A 19,150-nucleotide genomic window follows, 5' to 3' on the forward strand; every position below is an offset into this window, starting at 1 on the left:
GGGTTGTGCACTGCACCCTTGACAATGGGAGCTGAACAGTAGCTCCCCAGAAAATTTATATTTAATCTCTCTTGTAAGGGTATTTTAGAGCTGCCTTTACCATCCTGTGACTGAAGTGAGTGTTGTGTGGGAGTGGGGTGGGTGAGGGCAGCCATCCAACAGGGCTAGAGACGTGACAGGGATCCCCATTCATGAGGATGCTAATCCCCAGGAGGGGCAAGGGCCTGAGCAATGTGATGTGGCTTTGAGGTTAACCCCGTTGGGAATGTGAAGGTTGACCAAAGGCCTTTGTTTGTAGCAATTCCGAATCCACTTGTCCCAGCAATGCCCGTGTCCTCCCAACTGCCTCTGTCCTTCCTCCTGGCAAGTGAAACAGCCCTGTCATTCATTGCCTGATCTCTAGTCTCTCACTAAGCCCTCCATAATCAGCAGGCTGGTTTAACATACTGCAGGCCCTGGTAATGAAGGAAGGAAGTTTGTTTTCTAATTGGATTCGTACTGCTGGGAACACACAGTGTCAGGGCTGAGCTGGCTCGTGCTGCTCTGGCTGGGTGTGGGCCAGCTTGGAGCTGTGCTTACCCTTGGACTTCCCTGACCAAAATCATGCTCAGAGATCTGTATCCTATGAAGATAGGTTGAAAGACTTGAGGCTGTTCAGCCTGGAGAGGAGAAGGCTTCATAGAGACCTTAGAGCCCCTTCCAGTGCCTGCAGGTGGTCTGAAAGCTGGAGAGGGACTTTGGACAAGGGTCTGGAGGGACAGGACAAGGGAAAATGGCTTCCCACTGCCAAAGGGCAGGGTTAGGTGGGATACTGGGAAGAAATTGTTGGCTGTGAGGGTGGGGAGGCCCTGGTCCAGGTTGGCCAGAGAAGTTGTGGCTGCCCATCCATGGAAGTGTCCAGGGCCAGGTTGGATGGGGCTCGGAGCAACCTGGTCTAGTGGAAGGTGTCTCTGCCCATGGCAGGGGGTGGAACGAGATGACCTTTAAGGTCCCCTCCAACCCAAACCATTCTGTGATCCTATGAAAAGATATAGTCTTGCAGGATGGAGGCAACTAAGAAGGATACAAGACTGACTGAGGGCAGAATTGGAGCTTGCCCTGCTGAGAAGCTGGGCTGTGTTTGCTGAACTCTGTTCCTGATATCTCCCACCTGCTGGAAATGGGGTGCTGTAGTTAGTGTCAAGCCTGAAATGACCCGTCCCAGTACAAGCCATTAATGCTCCTTAGTACCTTGGAGGCTGGAGAGAATCAACAGCAACTGATCTTTGTGGGACTGGGTTAAACCTTAGATGCGTTTAGGGTGTGCTCTGTCATCCATGCCCCATTCCTGCCCCTCTGGCCTGGAGAAGTTCCCTGAAGCCCAAGCCTAGTGATTAGTTTGAAACCTCAGCCCGAGCAGGGATGCTTAAGTTACTTGAATATCCCTGAGAACACAGTGCCCTATGTTCTGCCTCCAACCACAGCAATCTGCAGGAGTCAAATAACCCAACAGCTCAGCTGCTGGAGTTTAGAGCAAAAGAGAGAAATTTGTTCCTGATCCCGGCAGGCTATAGTGGAATGTGCAGGGAAGCACATACATAGCACACACAGTGCATATGGCACACACATGGTCCAACTGAATATATCCTTTCAAATCTTCTCCTAAAGACCAACAAGTTTGATCCAAGAGTAAGATTCAGCTCCTGACTTGGAGACCACCCTTGCTCGGTCCCTTCAATACCATTCCCAGCATCCTTTCAAAGCACTCACTTGCTCTTGGTGTCCTGTTTGAAAATTGTCCCAAGACAGTGATCGGATGCCTCCACCTAATTTTCACTCTGTGATAAAGTCTGTCTCCATTTGCTTTTTTACCTGGAACCTGGGTTTCCTTCAGGAAAACCTCAGAAAAACATGAAAGTCTAGATATGTTTGAATCCCTCTTTTCCACTTTCTGGTTGCTGCATTTGTTTGCGATTTGATCCATATCCATGTTATCCTAAACCTGGCCCTTCCTTCATGGGGAAAGGACATTGCTCCTTTTCTCCCTGATCTCATGCAGCCCCTCCTGCATTCACAGTGGGTCCTCAGCTGGTAGCTGTGCTCAGGCATTCTCTGCCCTTCTCATCCTGCTCAGCTCGATGACCTGCACAATGTAAGTCTTTCTCTTAATTCCCACCATAAATGTGTGCACGCTGCATTTTTCTCCATTCAGTGGCAATCTCTAACCTGTGCCTGTGTGGGACCGAGGGGCTCCCTGCTCATGTCCTGTCTCCCTGTTCCCAGTGCCTTTTGCACATCCACAGCACACTGTGATTTACTGCCTGTGCGTTGCAGCCTCTGCGCAGGCCCTGATTTACTGCTCACACCCAGCACAGTTTCCTCTGCACAGCCACAGCACGTCTGGCTTCATTGTGCTCTCTCTGACTGTGCACAGTGTGTCCTGATTCACAGGGAAGGCTCCTTCATCTCTTTGCCTCCACAAGAGCAACATCTGAGCAACCCCCAACTCTAGCTGCTAATTTGTGGCAAAGATTGCAGGTTCTGTGCTGCACCTAATTCCCTTTTCCTTCTGCATATGCAGGCTGTCAGAACCTCCCCTGCCCCCATCTATTTAGCCCTTTTCATAACTGTGTCCTACAAGGGCTAAGGTGCAGCCTGGCATTACCATCCCAGGCTGTCCTGGTTCATCCTGCTCTAGAAACCATGGACTGAGCAGTGACTGGGTGTTAAAGTCCTGCCAGAGGTAATGGAGGATGTCTCTGGCAGGCAGCAAGACCCAGTGTCCTGCCCGCTGTCATTTAGGCCTGTGTCCCAGGGTGCCACCAAACTGCAGCTCCAATAAGTGAGGTATTCTCAGGAGATGTTTATGAGTTCCAAAGGACTTCTCTACTGACCTGTTGGATTGGGAGAGCAAAAGGGGGAAATTGGGAGATCGGAGCCTGCAGAAGTGCTTCAGAGGGAACCTTGAAGTCGAAAGGAGAGGGTTGTCAAAGTTGCCGTCTGTGCCCACCAAGAAATGTGGGGAAGGTGTGACCCACAGCCATGGCTACAGAGGCCTATGAAGGAGGCAGATGAGGGCCAGGGTCTCCCATCCCTTGCCCTGGAGATGTCTCCAGCCCTGTTTGTTGATGCTGGTGACCACAGCATGCAGGGAGAGCTGCCATCTGGAACAGGCTGGGGCTGGGAAGGAGGGAGGTACAAGTTGAAACTTCTGTTTGTTGTAGGGAAGGTGATTCCTGGTTTTCTTCTTTTTTTCCGGAAAAGGGCTGAGCTAAAAAGCACCTTGTGGTCTTCTGCTGTGACTTGTAGCTGAGCTCTCAGGTGCCACAGGCTGGGGGAAATCGTTGAGGTAGACCAGGGAGGTTTGGAGACCGCATCACCCACAAAATGCAGTCTCTTGCCCTTGCACTTGACTTCCAGCCTGTCCCAAAGGAAGCAGTACATTACATACCAGAGCTAGCTAGAGAGGAAGCACCGGGATGTTTCTCAGTCTCTTCTGCGTCACAGACCCTGCACTGCCCCACTCAGCCGAGGGTCCCTCTGAAAGTCCAGCATTTGGGACAACCTCAGGCTCTGTGTCTCCAGCACTGTCGGCCCCGCAGACAGCCGGGTAATTTGTGCTGGCAGCAGGAAACGCCACCATCTCTGTCCTTGCTGGGCTGGTCCTGCTCGGGGCCATGAGCAGCAAAATCCTTCTTCATCATCATCCGCCTCATTCCCGTCTCGGCAGCTGCAGTAAATCTGCCTGTCAGCGCGCCCTGTCGGGACACATGGTCTGGTCATCTGTGGCAGGGAATGATTTTGACACGCAGGTTGCTCGGCATGTGGAGCGGGAGTGTCTCTCTCCTGGTGTAGGGGTGGGCCGGGGTCTCTCCTGGCGCTGCCGGGGGGACACAGTGATCCCCCTGCTCTGCTCTCCCTCCGGCAGCGCAGCTGGTCTGTGTGTGCTGGGACGGGGGGAGCGGGGACAGCCCATCCCTCCCTCCCCGATGGCAACAGCTCATTTCCATTTAGATAGAGGAATTTCAATCTCAGTTTGCCGGTTACTTGTCTCGCTGCGACTCAAGACCCAAATTTTCAATTATCTTCTCCAGGCCACGCCAGTTGCTCTCGGGGCTCGAGGATTGGGGGCGGTTGGGAACGAGAACGCGAAGGATGATCCGTTTGTGGCTCCGCGGGTACCGCGGCTCCTCCGCACCCTGACCCGCGGCACCGCCGGAGCGCTCCCAGCGCCCCTCGCTGGTCCCGCCCTGGAGCACAGGAGACACCGGCGAGACCTGGGTGGAAGCGCTGCCCTATTTGGAGGCGGTTGGAGCGCGGCTGCCGCCTGCCGACAGCGCTGGGAACAGCAGCGCCGTGAGAGGGCGAGGCGGGGCGGTGAAGAGGCGGGGCCATGCACGTAGAGGAGTGGTCTGGCCGTGAGGGGGCGCGACCTGGCGGGGGGGTTGGGAGTTTGGTAAGGGGGTTGGGAGTTTGGTGAGGGGGCGGTCCATGCCGTGAGGGGCGCGTGCCCGCTACGGCGGAGGTGGCGGCGGCCATGGCGGCTGTGTCGGTGTCGGAGGCGCGGCTGCGGCGCAAGCAGCTCCTCAACGCGGAGGAGGCGGAGCTGTTCGAGCTGGCGCAGGCGGCGGGCAGCGGGCTGGACCCAGAGGTGTTCCGGTGAGCGGGCGGGAGGGGGACAGCCCTGCGGGAGCTCGCGGCTGCCGCCGCGCTTCCCGCCTGACGGGCGTCCCCTCCCCCCTCAGGGTGCTGCTGGACCTGCTGCGCATGAACGTGGCGCCGCTCGCCGTGTTCCAGGTGCTGAAGTCGATGTGTGCCGGGCAGTGGCTGCCGCCGGGGCCCGAGGGCGGCCCCGCCGCCACAGCACCGCTGCCCGCGGACACCCGAGGTACGCGCCAGGCCGGGCTGGGCCGGGGCGGGCGGGCGGCGACGCCGGGTGCGGAGCCCCCTGGGGACCTTCCCGTGCACCCTTCCGGGGCCGGCCGGGCCCCGCCGCTCCCCGGCCCCGCGCTGCGCCCGCCGCGGCCCCGCGGGCTCCCTCCGCCCCGCGCCCGCCCCCCCGCGGGGAGGGGCCCACGCGTCGGCTCGTGGGGCGGCTCGGCCGGGCCCCGCGGGGCACGCTCCGTATGAGAGCAGACACGGCCTGGGGGCCCGCTCGGTGTGAGCCATGGCCCAGCCAAGCCGCCCTCCTTTTGTCCTCATTTTTATCATTTTTGGGGAAGCTGGGGGGAGGTTGCTGCAGCACTCGGGGTCTTGTAACCTCCTGGCTCTGCTCACCAACAGAAAGAACCTCTTAATCCGCAATATTACATAGTGTTGCTTTGCACATATTTAACTCGAAGAAAAGGGTAAAGTTTCTGGTCCATGAGGAATCCTTGGAAAAGGAGGGATGCTCCCTTTGCTCTATCCCCTTCTAACACTCATCCAGCGGTCCATCCTCTACAGATGGTATTTTGATGGGAAGATAAAGTGAGAGGCTGTGAGGAATTGTCAGCTAAAATAGGAACTGCTTTTGGCTGCGTTTATCTTTCCTTACTGCTCTGATTTCTGTGGACAGCAGCAAACATAGCCCTGAACTTGTGCCATATATATATATATGTATAATATTTTTTTTATTCCAAACCAGCTCGAATAAAACTTGTATTTACCCCCTGAAATGACTTTTGGCTGGTAGCTCGCCATGTCTGTAGATTCTGTCCAAAATGTCTAAAAAGAGGTAACTAAAGTAAGTCTGCTGTCACTAAGCCTGAATTCACAGTGAAGAAGCTCATTTCTCCTGTGATCAAAAATGTATCAGAAAGGGGCAATGGTCCCAGCAAGGGCCTAGAAGATGATGAGGTCAAGTCTAATTGTATTATGTCCTGTTTTCCCATCCTCTCTCTGTTTCTGGGTGAAAACTCTGTTGTGTGCCTGCTGAGTTTGTATTGACCCACTCTGAATTTTGGGTCACAACTTTAATTGTCAGCAGGGACTGTGCTGGGAACACAGAAAATTGGGCAAGAAAAAAAAGCTTGGTGGGCACAGGTAGGGGAGAGTGAGGTTTCCCTGTTGTGATAATGTGGTACCACTCAGTCTGGTCTCACTCCTGAGGCTGCCTTGGTGGTTGGGTTTGTTTATTCTCTTAGCTGTGCTTGCCAAGCCCCGTAGAAAGTGAAGTTGAAAAGCGGGATTTGTTTGATAAGGAGTCAGTTTTGGGATAAAGGGATTATGCCTCAATCTGGGACCTTCACGACAGAGCCTACTTCTGCAGTGTGGATTCCCACATGGTAAGTGGGTGGGCATCCCCTCCTCGAGCAGCTGAGGGTGGCTGCACAAAGACTTGGGAAGTCTGCTGAAGCCCTAATGGAAGTTGGAGTGTGTGGATGAAGTGTCCAGGACTCCATGGATTTTACCATGAACAGGTCTTCCTTTCACAGGAGATGCTCTTGGTGAAGAATTCCCTGCAGGGAAGGTAGTTATGGTGAGAAGAACAGCCTCACATGTGACTGAAAAGTAATTCTAAGAATGCACAGGGCCAGAGGAAGACACCTGTCTGATCACTTTTTTCTGAGCAAAATGGGAGAGAGTGGTTTTTTTTAAATAAGAAGTAGCATGCTATTCCAGTACCATGTTGAGAGGGAACATCACAAAAGAGCACAGATTTTAAACAAAAGATGCTGTTAAATTTTGCTCTCTTCTGCTCTGTTGGTGGTCTAGCTGTTACAGGCTGCTCAAACTGTGAAGGAACATTGGTAAGGTTTTTGTCCCTGTCTGTCTATAATGTGGAGCATCTCCTGTTCTCTCATGTGTGCTGTTTGGGTGGTACTTTCCGGATAAATTAGGCTTTTTTTTCTAGCACTGATCCACTGCTATGACCTAATTTTAGTGAGTACTGTGCTGGCACAGGTTTGTAACAGTCAGATGGCTACTTGTTTGTTAATCAGCATTAAATTTCTCAAGAGGAAAAGCCAAAAGCCCTAAGGTAGAGTTGATATGCCCTTAACCATTTCCTCTTACCACCTGGATGTGCTACGGGCACCTTAGGGAGGCTGAATTTGCAGGAATTAGTATCTGTCTTGGGAGCTTAATTTGGTTGTGTCTGTACCAATGTAGGATGCTCATTCTGCATTGTTTGCAGAGCATCTCCTGGTCTGAGTCAGATTGCAGTCCTAGTGTGTCCAGCTAGTATTGCTTTAAAATTGACATTTCTTCCCAGCATCTGATCTAAGTATACCATCCCTCCGTTTGAAAAAGAATCAGTTCTCATTCACTGAGCTTTCTAGTTCTGGGCACAGTCTAAGCATCCTTCAGGAGCTGGGTAAGTGTTAATAGGATGTCTGAGGGTGTTCTCTGTGCTGGATCTGTTCTGCAGGAGCGTTCACTTTTCCTCGCCTCCTTTCCCTTTGGGAGCTGTTGCAGGGAAGGGGAACCAAAGCTCTGTCTGCTGTTGGCTTTGCCGTGTCCTTATGGAAGGTGCTCCTTTCATTTAAGAAGAGGATGGTGCAGCTTCCATGCAGGACCAGGCATCTGGAGGTGGGAGATGCCTCTTCTGCATTACTGGGACTTGTGTCTGTGGTTACAGCCAGAGCTCTGTGCTCTGAAACAGCATCTGTCCTGCCCTTACTGAGCTGCTTTGTGCCCTTCAGCTCTGCCCTTCTGCTCTGTCTCTGTTTCTTCCCCTGTCAAAAGGCAGACAAGCGGCTGCAGTTATCTAGGTCCATGTATTTGTAACTACTTTCTTCCTGTGTAAATACTTAAATACAGTCAAATCTCAGAATTGTAAGTGTTGCTGTTTGATTATTTCCTAAATATCCCCCTGTCTACTACACAGTTTGTTGACAACTTTGTCCTCCCTGAGTGTTCTTCTTGCAATCCTTGTGGTTTTTATCCTTCCCTGTTCATCCCTTTTTCTCACTTCTTTCAATTTGTGCTGTCTTTAGCTGTGACGAGCCTTTTGGGATGGTGACCTTTGCTGTGTGGGCCCACAGTGGCTGCCAGCGCCCTTGGGTGCTGCTGGCTGGCCATGCCAGCTGCTCTACATTCCTCTTACACTCAACCTTGAGTTATCTCAGGGACTTGGTGTGGGATTTGTAGTGTAGACTCCTGTATTAAGGAGATAAGGAGGGAATCCCCTTGAAGTTGCTAAGGATTTCCCTTAAATTTATTTAAGCTGGGTGGGAGCCCCTGGTGGTCTAGTGGTTAAGGGTGCGGCGCTGTCACCGCCAAGGCCCGGGTTCGATTCCCGGTCAGGGACGCTCTCTGGGCAGATGGAGCTCATTAGCCCTTAAAGGCAACCCATCTACGTCCTGAGGACCTCACTGCCACCGTCCAAGCTGCTTGGCCCCGGCAGATGAACCTTAGGATTAAAGGGTGGGCTCAGTTCCGCGCACACTGTGTCTCACCTAAAAAAATCCAATGCGCAGGCTGGAAGGTGTAAAGACCTTCCCCAGATCTTCGCTCACGAAGACTGGCCATTTAATCTGGGTTTTATAAATCATCCAGTGAATTTTCCTGTTGGCTATACTGGCTGTTATGCTTTAATTGTAGATTAAATATATCCATGGGATGTGAGTGATAGAGAAGTGTTCTCAACCGTGCCATGCACCTGGAAATGTCCTCAAGCATTTTGCGGTCTGTATGTCTTCCCTGAAAAAAATTCTCTAGAATGATCAGTGACTTGTAGCACTAAACAAAGGACTAACAGAGTCCTGATCATGGTTTCTTACTTAGTTGCTTCGCTCATATTCAGGTTTTTTCCAGTACTCTATCAAGACCACTCCAATGAGTGGATTTCCTGCATTCCCTAAGGAGCATTTAAGTTGCTTTCTGGATCTTATCCTGCAACTCTCGCTCCCTTTAGCTTTTCCTCCCATAAACAGGAGAGTTCAAGCCTTTTGAATCAGAGGCCTTTATTCTTGTTTTGTGAAATGATGAACATGGTAAATACACGGGGAAAGTTTTATGCTCAGAGCATTCTTGGTGTGGAGTTGTTGCTGTCCCTCTCCCTTCTCCCAGGCTCACATTCTGAAATGCACTTTTTGAAATAATGCTTCTGTATTGTAGGCATTTTGTTAGTCCATCAGCAACTGAATACCTTCGATTTATAGACCTTTGTCACTTGTGGTACAGAAATTATCATAAGATGTCAGTTATTTTAGAACTGATAAAAGAAATTCTCAACTGTACTGTGCTTTCTTGAATGGTTGAAATTCCCTTGGTTAAAAGGTCCTGCACCTTTCCTCTCCCAGGGGGTTATAATAAATTTTGGTACTCTCAAAACACAGGTGAATGGGTAGTGAAATAGTCTTTTCTACTTCAACAGAAACAGCACACACAAAGTGCTGTAATTTCTTACTCCTTATCCTAGGAACAACTTACAACAAAACCTAGACTGGAATCAAAACCTAATGTGGCTCCGAAAGAATAAATGACCATGTAGATCTCTGTCCTGTCACTCTTCCCCCATGGAAAGGGTTTGCAGGTTTACCTGATGCTCTGAGTTTTCCTCTCTGATGGGCATTGAGTTAACTTTTTCAGAATGTCTTTTCAGGTTGATTTTCAAGGTGATTTTTTTTTGTTTGTTTGGTTTGGTTTGGTTTTTTTTTAATTATTTTTTTCACGAGGAAATGCCAGACTTGTCATGTGTGGCTTTGTGCAAAGTAATGCAATATGAGTTTGATTGATAACTCATTGAGTGACAGCTTGTTCTTCCCCCCTCACCCTACCAAAGAAACACTCAAAAATCTTATAAATACAGACTCAATAGAGTTCTCTGAGAAAAATGAGGGACCATCTTCTCTTTGTGTAATCTGTATACAGGAGAAGGGGAGAAAATGAGATATCTCAAGTGTGATGGTGAAAACTGCTAAAATAAGGAGCAACCAGGGACTTGCAGGGAAAAGGCTGGTGCATTTCATATTGGTCAGTGATGGGAGAGGAGCTCCTGTGGCTCTGCTGAGCAGCCTGGAAGGGAGCCGTCCCTCAGGAGAGCCGGAGAGGTAAATGATTTGCGTGATGTTTTGGCTCTGGAGAGAGCCCAGGCTGTTTATTAGCTGTTGAGGATGTGGTAGCAGTTTTGAGGACCTGAGAATCTCCCAGGTTGTATTGCAGAAGAGAAGGACATTCAGGGTTTGTGTAAGGATGTGAGCAGGAACCTATAGGCAGTTTGGCAATGGATTGAGTGTAATGAGCCACGGTCACATAGTGGGAGTGTGTGCAGAGTGAAGTCTGGCTGTGCCTGGGATTGTTCCATAGGCAGGAGGTGATGAGGTTTGAAGTGAGTCCTGTCCCTGTGCTCATTTCCAGTGACTGACCAGAAGGTGTTTGTGTGGTCCTCCAGGCAACACCTAGTGCTTGCACAGGTCTTTTTTTTTTTTTTCTCTTGTTCCCGCCTAAAACTGAGTCTTTCTTGGTCTAGAAAGGCCAGCTGGTTTCCTGTGCCTGGTGTAAGCTTTAATGCAAGACAGAAACAGGAGCAGAATTTTGGTGAATTTAGAAGTACTGTCATGGTGGCTCTAGGCCATAGTCAGTGCCAATATACCAATATGCACTGCAGGAGATATCTTGAGAGTGCTGCAACCCTGGTATTGCTGACTATGCTACAGGTAAAGGTACCAATAATGTTATAAGTTACTTTTTCTCTGGAATTTTGAAGACGGCAAAAATACCTGCAGGACAAAGAAATATAGCAAGAGATTTTTATTGCAGTGCTGGGTACCCATTTCCAGCACTGGGTGCACCTCTGAATCAAACAAAGAGCACACCGCTGTTTGAAAACCGCGCTTTTTGTACCCTTTGAAATCAGTTGTTGAATATTCATTTTACTGTCCGCTTGTTGCCTTAAAAGGTAATTTCTCTGCTTTGGAAGTGGGTGTTATCTTTTGGCTGGTTGCAACATACTTCCCCTGGGCTCGTACAGGGGGGTCTTGCATCATCCTCACATTGCAAGGCATGGAGGGTCTCTCTGTGTATCCACATGGCACAGAGGAATACATTTTTATTCATAATTTGTTCCCTGTTCCCGGCCGCAAAAGATTCCCTGGTGAGAGGTCCAGATAGGACCCTTCACCTTACAGTCTCCACGGTACGCCTATAAGTTAGTAAATATACCGAAATAGTTCTTTTGTTAGTACCCCCTGTTCATTTTAATTTGCTTGGAATAAAATCAGTTCCTCAATTTTTTACAAATAAGACATTTATTTATTTATTTACCAGTGAGAGGAAAATTTGTAGTCCCTGTTACTGCTCAGAGGCAGGAAGGGATCCCTTGAGGAAAGCAGTAGGTTGAGTAGAGAGGAAACTGAAAGAGCAGAGCTTTAGATTTCTGCTTCTGGAAGCATATTTGGGGTTGAGGTTCCTTTCCTAAAGCTGATTGATCTTCTCTTGCCTCCTGCTTCATAGAAGGCAGTGTTACTTTCTCACTCTGGTACTTAAGACTGCTTGTGTGCATATACCATTCTTCCCAAACTATGTCTGGCTCTCAAGAGCCAGAGCTGCTGTTTCTGGAGTCATATTTGGGGAGGTAGGTGTTTGATTAGGCTCTCTTGCATCCATAGCTGTTCGGGCTGCAGTTGTTCTGTAGCAGCCAGACACATCCAAGATAAGGACCTCTTGTATGTCCCCAAGGAAAATATCGGTGGAATCCCTTTGTTCATCTGTAGTGCTCAAATTAGTTTGTGGTTGCCAAGCTGCTTTTGTGCTTCCTGTAACTGAATCTGTTCTCTCTGATAGTTTAATTGAGGGAAGCACAAACCATTCCTGTCCTTGCACACACAGGTCAACACAGGGTGCTTCCAAAAATATCCTGAGTTTTTATGCTGTTTAACTGGTTTGTTTCCCTGTGATCTCAAGACTAAGGGAATTGAGGGCATGTACTTTTGAGTGCAGCTTCTCTTCAATCAAGGGACTCTTTCCTCGCAGGTTGTTTCAGCTGGGTCAGAACATCCAGGGCCTGACTCCAGTAGTGTTCTAATGGTACCCTTCTGTGTGTGTGCACATGGCTGGAGTTGTCATACACAGGTTGAGGCCCTGCCCTCTCACCAGACAGATGCATGTGAGAAACGGGAGTGCAATCTCCTGAACAGCTGTCCTGGATTGCTAAAAGCATCATGGTGAATAATGCTTTTTATTCCTGCCACTTTTTCTCTCAAATACTCTGAGATCACCTATTGCCTTTGGCAATGTGTTTGTTTTCGTGGTCAACACTTGCATTAGTGAAGCTGCTTAAAAATGCCTGAGCTACAAGGCAGCTGACAAGGCTGATTGGCTGGCTTGGGATGGTGACTGCTGGCACATCACTAATGTGCTTTACCATAAGAGAGTTTTTTAAGAACACCTGAGTTGGCTGGGATAAGTGAATGGATTGTTTATTTGCCACCCAAATTTTACAGACATGTAGTGGCCACATACTCTTATTTGGAAGTTCACAGATTGTTTTTCTGGTACAGCAGGGTGTTAACTGATGGTATTGATGTGAGTCCTGTTCCCAGACAGCTGCTCCGAGAAGATGGGATGGTTTGGTAAGTAACTGTGTGCACTGTCCATAGCACAAGTGATCCAAGATGATGATTTCCAAACCATGCCCTTGGAGACTCCAGAATGTGGAGCAGCTGTTGGTGTTGTGGAAGTTGCTCTGATAATGATTGCCAAGATGTCACTCTTCATTTTAATTGCGTGCATATAACTACAGCTCAATATGTTCCTGTTTTGTTTCCTCCTTGCTATTATGAAGTTTTATGATCCTTTGTGAAGGTTACTGTCTTTAGTAAAAGCTGTGATCCTTCATATCGCATTCCTTTTATTCTCTTTCCTAATGCGAGTCCTACTTCTCACCTGAAGCAGTTTCCTTCAGTGCAGGGAAAGTCAGTGTCCCTCCCTTATCCCCTCCTGACGTTTGTGTCTGCATAGAGATTCCCTTGCTTTCTCCTCTGCTGGATCCAGCACCATGGGCTGTGTCCCCCTTGCCTCCCTCAGCTTCTATCTGTGTACCCACTGCTGCTCCTTGCTCTCGCTTTGCCGTTTGGAGATGGTCAGTTGTGCCCACAGGAGGCGAACTTTCATCTTCTGAACTCAGTAAGAACATCTCTAAGTTCTGTGCAGGAGTCTGAGCTGCTGAAAATCCTAGAAAATGATAGGAAATCCAAACCTGCTCATGGAGTGACAGAAGTGACACGGGGAGAAGTGTTTGTGATCTGATGGTGTGATGGCAGTCTCAGACACTGGTGTGCACTGACTCATCCATTGACTTATCCGAGCTGGAGGTGTTGGAAGCTCTTGGTGTCCCAGCAGTGCTGTTTGCCACCCTGCTGTTCTCTCGTGGAATGAATGGAACCAAGTGGCTGGTTACTTTGTAGACTAAACCTGATGAAAATGAAAAATGCTCCTACTGCAACACATTTGGGTTTTGTGGTCCTGATCCCTGTTGGGCTGAATTCACCAATCCGCTTTCTGTGCTGGATGATAAACACATTTGTGGGATTTAACAGGATTGTGCCTCTTGCATGGTTCCTGAAGGAATGCTTGCCCTTAGCTGCTGTGTGCCTGATGCTTGGGTTGGGATGTGAAAATTAATGGATGTATTTGTTTATTCAGGGAGAAATAAAACCAGCTCTGCTGTCAGTGGGACCCAGGTTCTGGCAGAAAGGAGCAGCAGAGAAGGATCTGCCCAGAGGATGCCCCGACAGCCGAGTGCGAGCCGGATGCAGAAGGCAGGAGCCTCTGGGAAGAACACTGGGGGCGGCAACAGTACCTAAATAATAAATAAGGCCTTGGGACTCCATGGATTTTAATACTTAACAATGTATATAAACTATGTTTGTTAAAGCTGCTTGTGTTGTGTATATTAACCAACAAACATGATTTGTAATAGAGGACTGTTGGTTTTTTATTTCCAAAACTTCTTTGGCCACACAGACTGTTAGGAAGTGTTCCTGCATTTGTTCTTGCCCTGTTCCCCTCCTGTACCTGTTTACAGGGTTTTAGCACTATATCTAAAATCAGGTGGACCTTTCCCATGGCATAATCCCATGTTCAGTCCTCCCAGTGCTGGTGTGATTATTCATTTACAAAGTGTTACATCCCCCTTTGCCTTGCGAGCCAGGTCAAAAGCGGAGGTTGTGCAAGTACCTGACACAAGTAAATGGGTTTGTTAGAGCTCAGGTGTTCCCATTCATCATTCCATAGCATCTCCAGGCAGCTGGGGGGGGCAGGGGCCATGAGGAGAGGTGGCCAAGCACAAATCATGATCCCAGTGCTAGCCTTCTGGGAAAGCAGAATTTGTTACCTTGGTCCTGACCCAAGGGGAGGGCTCCCAGCTGTCATCCTTCAAGGAGAACCAACTCTACTGCCCTCCCTCCCTCCCTGGGCTCCATCTATACCGCAGCTGAATCTGATCAGTGGTCAGATACAGTCACAATAACCCTCACTGGCTGGGGTCTAACCCTGCCACAGCCACCTTGCAGAGGTGATGGAGGTTGAGCCGCACAGGTGCTGCACACCTGAATCCATCCATGGCACAGCTGAGGTCAGTCACAGATCACTGCAGGGCTGGTGGAGCCGGTGCACCCACTACGAACATCCAGTGAAGTTTGTCCTTGCATAGGAATGAACACCTGCAAAAGGAGGAGTAGGGAAAGCAGGGGGAGAGACTACAAGCTCTGCCAGGACCTCTATCCTACAGACTGTCTCCCTGTACCGTCACTGCCACAAAAGGGAGGGCCAGAAGGGAAAAGAACAGTCATACCCACTCAGCCAAAGAGGCCGGAACCCCGGATCTTGGCGTTATAAGCACCACACTCTAATTAGCAGAGCTAACTGGCTGCAGCTCCATTGCCCATGCCACCTCACCCTGGCTCACTGCGACTCCGGGGACCTCAGAAGAGGCCAAAGCAGAAGAATGGCCACTAGCAGAGGATGGTTTCGATCTATTGACCTCTGGGTTATAGGCCCAGCATGCTCCCACTGCACCACTCTAGTGTTGTTAGCAGCAGTGGTGCTGTTGACATCCTCATTCCCGCTCCACCAGGCCTGGCGCACAGCTGGGTGGGCCCGCGGGGACAGCGGTGGTCCCCACACCCAGCAGGGTGACTGCGACAGCCCCGCAACCGGCGATAATGGATGAACACGCTGTGGTGTGGAGCTTTGCCCTTCTCCCAGGAGCTCGCTCCACGTCCCCCCACTGAAAGCTCAATGGAGATGTTGCCGAACAAGGCATATTTCTTTAAAAAGGATTCTACTCAGCAGTGGGGGAAGATGTAGGAAAATTCTTTTAATTTTTAGCACAACAGTGTTTGCCATAGTTACCACATAGTGCTTGGTACGAATACCAGAGATTAATGTGGCTCTGTTAACCCCCTACATCCGTTCAGAATTTCGTGGTATCTTACATTGCTTCCTGAGATAGGAATCCCTCTCTGGACTCATTACCAGCTATACTCAGAAGGCAAAATGTCTCCCTTGGTAACAAACTGTAAACAATTTAAAATAATGGAAGTTGACTATATTTTTGCTTTTTTATCTTATATGAGTAGTGGCAATAAAGTTAACAATGATTGGGTTAACATTTAAGTTTAAAGTGTAAATAACAAAGTATGAATCTCCATTTGAAGGTAATGTGAGGAGAAAAACTCTTTGCTGGCTGCCTTGTTTGAATTATTAATCAGGTCAGTTTTGGTGGAGAGAAAGAAACCCCAAACCAAAACAGACTCTTTGTTTTGGACATCTGAGGATGGGTACATCACCTCTGAAGGCAGCTCTCTCTTTTTGAGACAGCAGCAGCATGTCCTTCAAGGTAAAGAATCTATGGTTGAACAGAGAAATTCAGGTGAAATGGATCCTACGTGAACTACAGCACTTCAAAAAGTTAGAAATTCAGTGTGAGGTTTCCAAAACTAATTTTTTGAAGTGTCCTTGACCCACACTGAGCAAAGTGCTTTGTGCAAAGTAAGGAAACCCAGTGGCAAATCAAAGACAGATTCATCATGCCTAACTGCAGACATCAGTGGCTGAATTGTTTTTAACGTATCCAGTGGCTTTTAAAATACTCTAGAGTATCCAAAATATCTGCTGGAGGATAGATAATGCAATAGAGACCACAAAAGACCACTCCTGGAACATTCCTGGAGGCCAACTAAGATGCTCCTGGTGTCTCAAATGGCACTGAAAACCCATGTTTGTCAAGTGGTTTGAGTCCTAAATTTCTATATCTGTATTTGTCAAAGAAAAGGAACAGACACTTCCAAGGTGTAATTCACCACAGCCTCAAAAGTCAAAAATGTGAAGAGTAGTCACAATGTAGAAATGTCTTTCTCCATTGAGTATTTTGGGAAACCAGGTAAGTGACACGCATGCAGAGTTTGTGTTGCAGATGTCTGAGTGTTAATGGACATCCATTACAGTAAACACAGCAATAGAGACAGTGCTGGGTGTGGTTAATTTGGCCTTTTGAGGATAAGTGCTATGGGACAGACAGAAAGATTTTCCTGTCTCATCAGCTTTGTGTGGCAAGTGGTACCTATTTCTTCCTAGTTTTACTAATCCTCTCTCCAGTCATTCCCTCCTCTAGACCCCAGGAATATTTCCCATTAGCCATTTCTCTTCTAACCACTTTTAAAAGCTTTATTTCCTTATTATAACCACCACCCCTGTTCCTGTGCTGCGTCTTCTCCACTGCTTGTTGCACTGTTTGGACACTTCAGTGAAGTGTGAGGCTTTGCTGACCATTGTTTCTTTCATTTTTTAACGATTTTTAACTATTACAACATACATCACAATCACAATTCCATAACCTTCAGATATCTAAACACCCTTTCCTATTCCCTGTTTGTTATCAAGGATAATAAAAATACACAAGCAAAATGAACTTGGTTTAAGTTGGTAAAGATGGTCCTTTCCCTTCATCTCCCTTCCTCTCCATGAAACATCAGCAGGGAGGCAATTCCTTTTTGAAAGTTGTTGCAATGTTGTTGTGTGGGTTTTACTTTACTTTAGGCCTTTAATTGTCAGTCCAAATCTGGACAGCATTTAATTAATTTTAGACTGGATGTCTACAGTGCATATTCTTCTGTATGACCAAGAAGTTCTTTAGTATCTGGTACCAAGTCCTTCTAGACTGTGGCTTGTATTAACCAAAACCAAACCCCCAAAATAGATCAGAGGAACCATATTCGAGCAATGTTTCTCACTCTCTTCATTTGCAACCAAGGAGGTCCAAATGACTGTCTTGGATGTAGACATCTACACTGTGGGTGTGAAAATTAAAAGTAACCTGAACATAGCATTAATGAAAAATGGTCTATTTGCTATAAATTGTGTTTCAACTTATTCTGAACTGAATTTCAGCTGTAGTGAGAAAAAAAGCAAGCAAGCAGACTGGTAAGAAGATCCAATAATACGTATATAATAACTCATGGATTTATTTTGCTTCCTTTACAGTGCTCACCACATGTTCTTTATCTCTCTCCAGGGCCCCTCCCCCGATAGCAAGATTATTTACCCATTTTGTTCCTCTGCTTATATTTTTTTAAGTGATACAACTATATATTTCCAAGCTTTATTCAAACTAACTACATTCACATGCAATGTAATTGTGTCTGTAACTCATTAAGGACCATTACCCCTTATTTTTTGTCACAGAAAGCAAACAATTCTCTCATATGCTTCTGCAGAGCTTTCTTTATTTCTTTGTTTCTCATACTGTAGATGAGAGGGTTGACCAAGGGAATGAAAATGGTGTAAAAAGCAGAGAAGACTTTGTTTGGCAATATGTGGGTATCATGATAAGGGAGTACGTAGCCAGCTAATATTGACCAGTAAAATATAATCACCACAGTAAGATGTGAGGAGCAAGTGGAAAAGGCCTTTTTCCTTCCAGTGGCAGAAGGAATTCTCACAACTGTGACAATGATGTAGAGATAGGATGAGAAGGTCAACAGGAATGGAGGCAGCGAGCACACACCTGCCACTACAGAAGTGACAAATCCTGCCACCCGTGTGTTACTGCAAGAGAGTTTCATCACTGGCAAGGAGTCGCAGAAAAAATGGTCGATTTCATTTGGCCCACAGAAATCCAAATTCGAGATCAGGAACATTAGTATGGAATTGGATAGAAAGCCACTGACCCAGGATGCAGCTCCCAACCGGAGGCAGAGCTTGGTGTCCATGCGGGATGGGTCATGCAGGGGCTCACACACCACAAGGTACCAGTCATAGGACATTACGGCCAGCAGGTAACACTCTGCAGCTGCCAAGCAGCCGAAGAAATAGAACTATGTGAAACACCCCCTGACTGAAATGCGCCTGTCTCCATCTGCATAGTGGAGCACCATCCTTGGCAAGATACTGGAGCTGTAGCAGATTTCCAAGCAGGCCAAATTGCCCAGGAATAAGTACATTGGGGTGTGGAGGTGCTGATTAACCACCACCAGCACAGCGATGCAGGTGTTCCCAGTTATGGTCACAAAGTAGATTGACAGAGACAATCCAGTTCAGGGCCATTCCCAAAATCTAGGAGGATGAACTCTGTAACAACTGTTCATTTTTCCACTCTTTATTTGCCATAACTTTTGTTCTAGTGTTAAATCAGAAGTGCTACCAGCAATGAAGACCTCAATAGTTATGAAAAAAATGAAAATTTCTTCACAGACTAGAGAAGCAAAGAGTAAAAAAGTCTTTGCATCACCAGACCTGTCATGTGATTTTTATAAAAAGATTTCTTGCATACTCAGAGTCGCATTAATTATTACTCTATGTACCTGCAACTGAACTGATATCCATGTTTCTTCTCTGGCACAAGGGTGCTTTCTAACATGTCTCCAGTCTGTGCAAGCAAACTAAAAATCAAGTTCTTCTAGCAGATGCTGTCACAAATTTTGCCATATTCTTTTCTGTTGTGGGGGAAAAAAAAAAAAAAAAAAAAAAAAAAGTATTTGGTCAGATTGCTCCAGCAGTGACATAGCTGTATTTCCATTGTTAATAAGTATTGATGCATTGATGTATATTATATATTCACTATATATAGTATGTAGCATGACTTCTTGTGCAGAAATTTTTCTTATTTGAAGAACAATTCAAATGTAGCATTTCAAAGACATTTTAAATCTTATTTGAAAAACAATCAACTTCCATCAATGAAAACAAGTATGAAGGACATCTATACCATCCTCCACATATGTTTACCATGTCAAAAAAAAAACCC

The 19,150-nt window shown here is 47.5% G+C and overlaps 2 protein-coding genes across 6 annotated transcripts in view; one reads left to right on the forward strand and one right to left on the reverse strand.

Moving 5' to 3' along the window:
• Nucleotides 1–15,515, forward strand: part of SHF (Src homology 2 domain containing F) — a 34,952-nt gene extending 19,437 nt beyond the window's left edge. The window contains exons 7-8 of one of the 5 annotated variants that reach the window (XM_050309277.1): nucleotides 12,408–12,476; nucleotides 13,549–13,779. In XM_050309277.1, the coding sequence (XP_050165234.1) occupies nucleotides 12,408–12,476; nucleotides 13,549–13,558 (79 nt within the window). In that variant the 3' untranslated portion in view covers nucleotides 13,559–13,779. Of the gene's footprint in view, nucleotides 1–12,404; nucleotides 12,477–13,548 lie in introns of all 5 variants that reach the window. The other 4 variants (XM_050309276.1, XM_050309281.1, XM_050309280.1 and 1 more) reach the window with 4 other exon arrangements.
• A 2,058-nt stretch (nucleotides 15,516–17,573) lies between these two features.
• Nucleotides 17,574–18,416, reverse strand: LOC126636938 (olfactory receptor 11A1-like; the record flags this gene model as incomplete). Its single annotated transcript, XM_050309713.1, is given in 1 exon segment — nucleotides 17,574–18,416. A coding segment is annotated over 1 exon segment (843 nt), but the record flags the coding sequence as incomplete, so codon positions are not given.
• Nucleotides 18,417–19,150: the final 734 nt, after the last annotated feature.

The sequence above is a fragment of the Myiozetetes cayanensis genome, unplaced genomic scaffold (assembly GCF_022539395.1).
Source record: "Myiozetetes cayanensis isolate MyiCay16 unplaced genomic scaffold, myiCay2020 scf14, whole genome shotgun sequence".
In the NCBI taxonomy this organism is placed as follows: domain Eukaryota; kingdom Metazoa; phylum Chordata; class Aves; order Passeriformes; family Tyrannidae; genus Myiozetetes; species Myiozetetes cayanensis.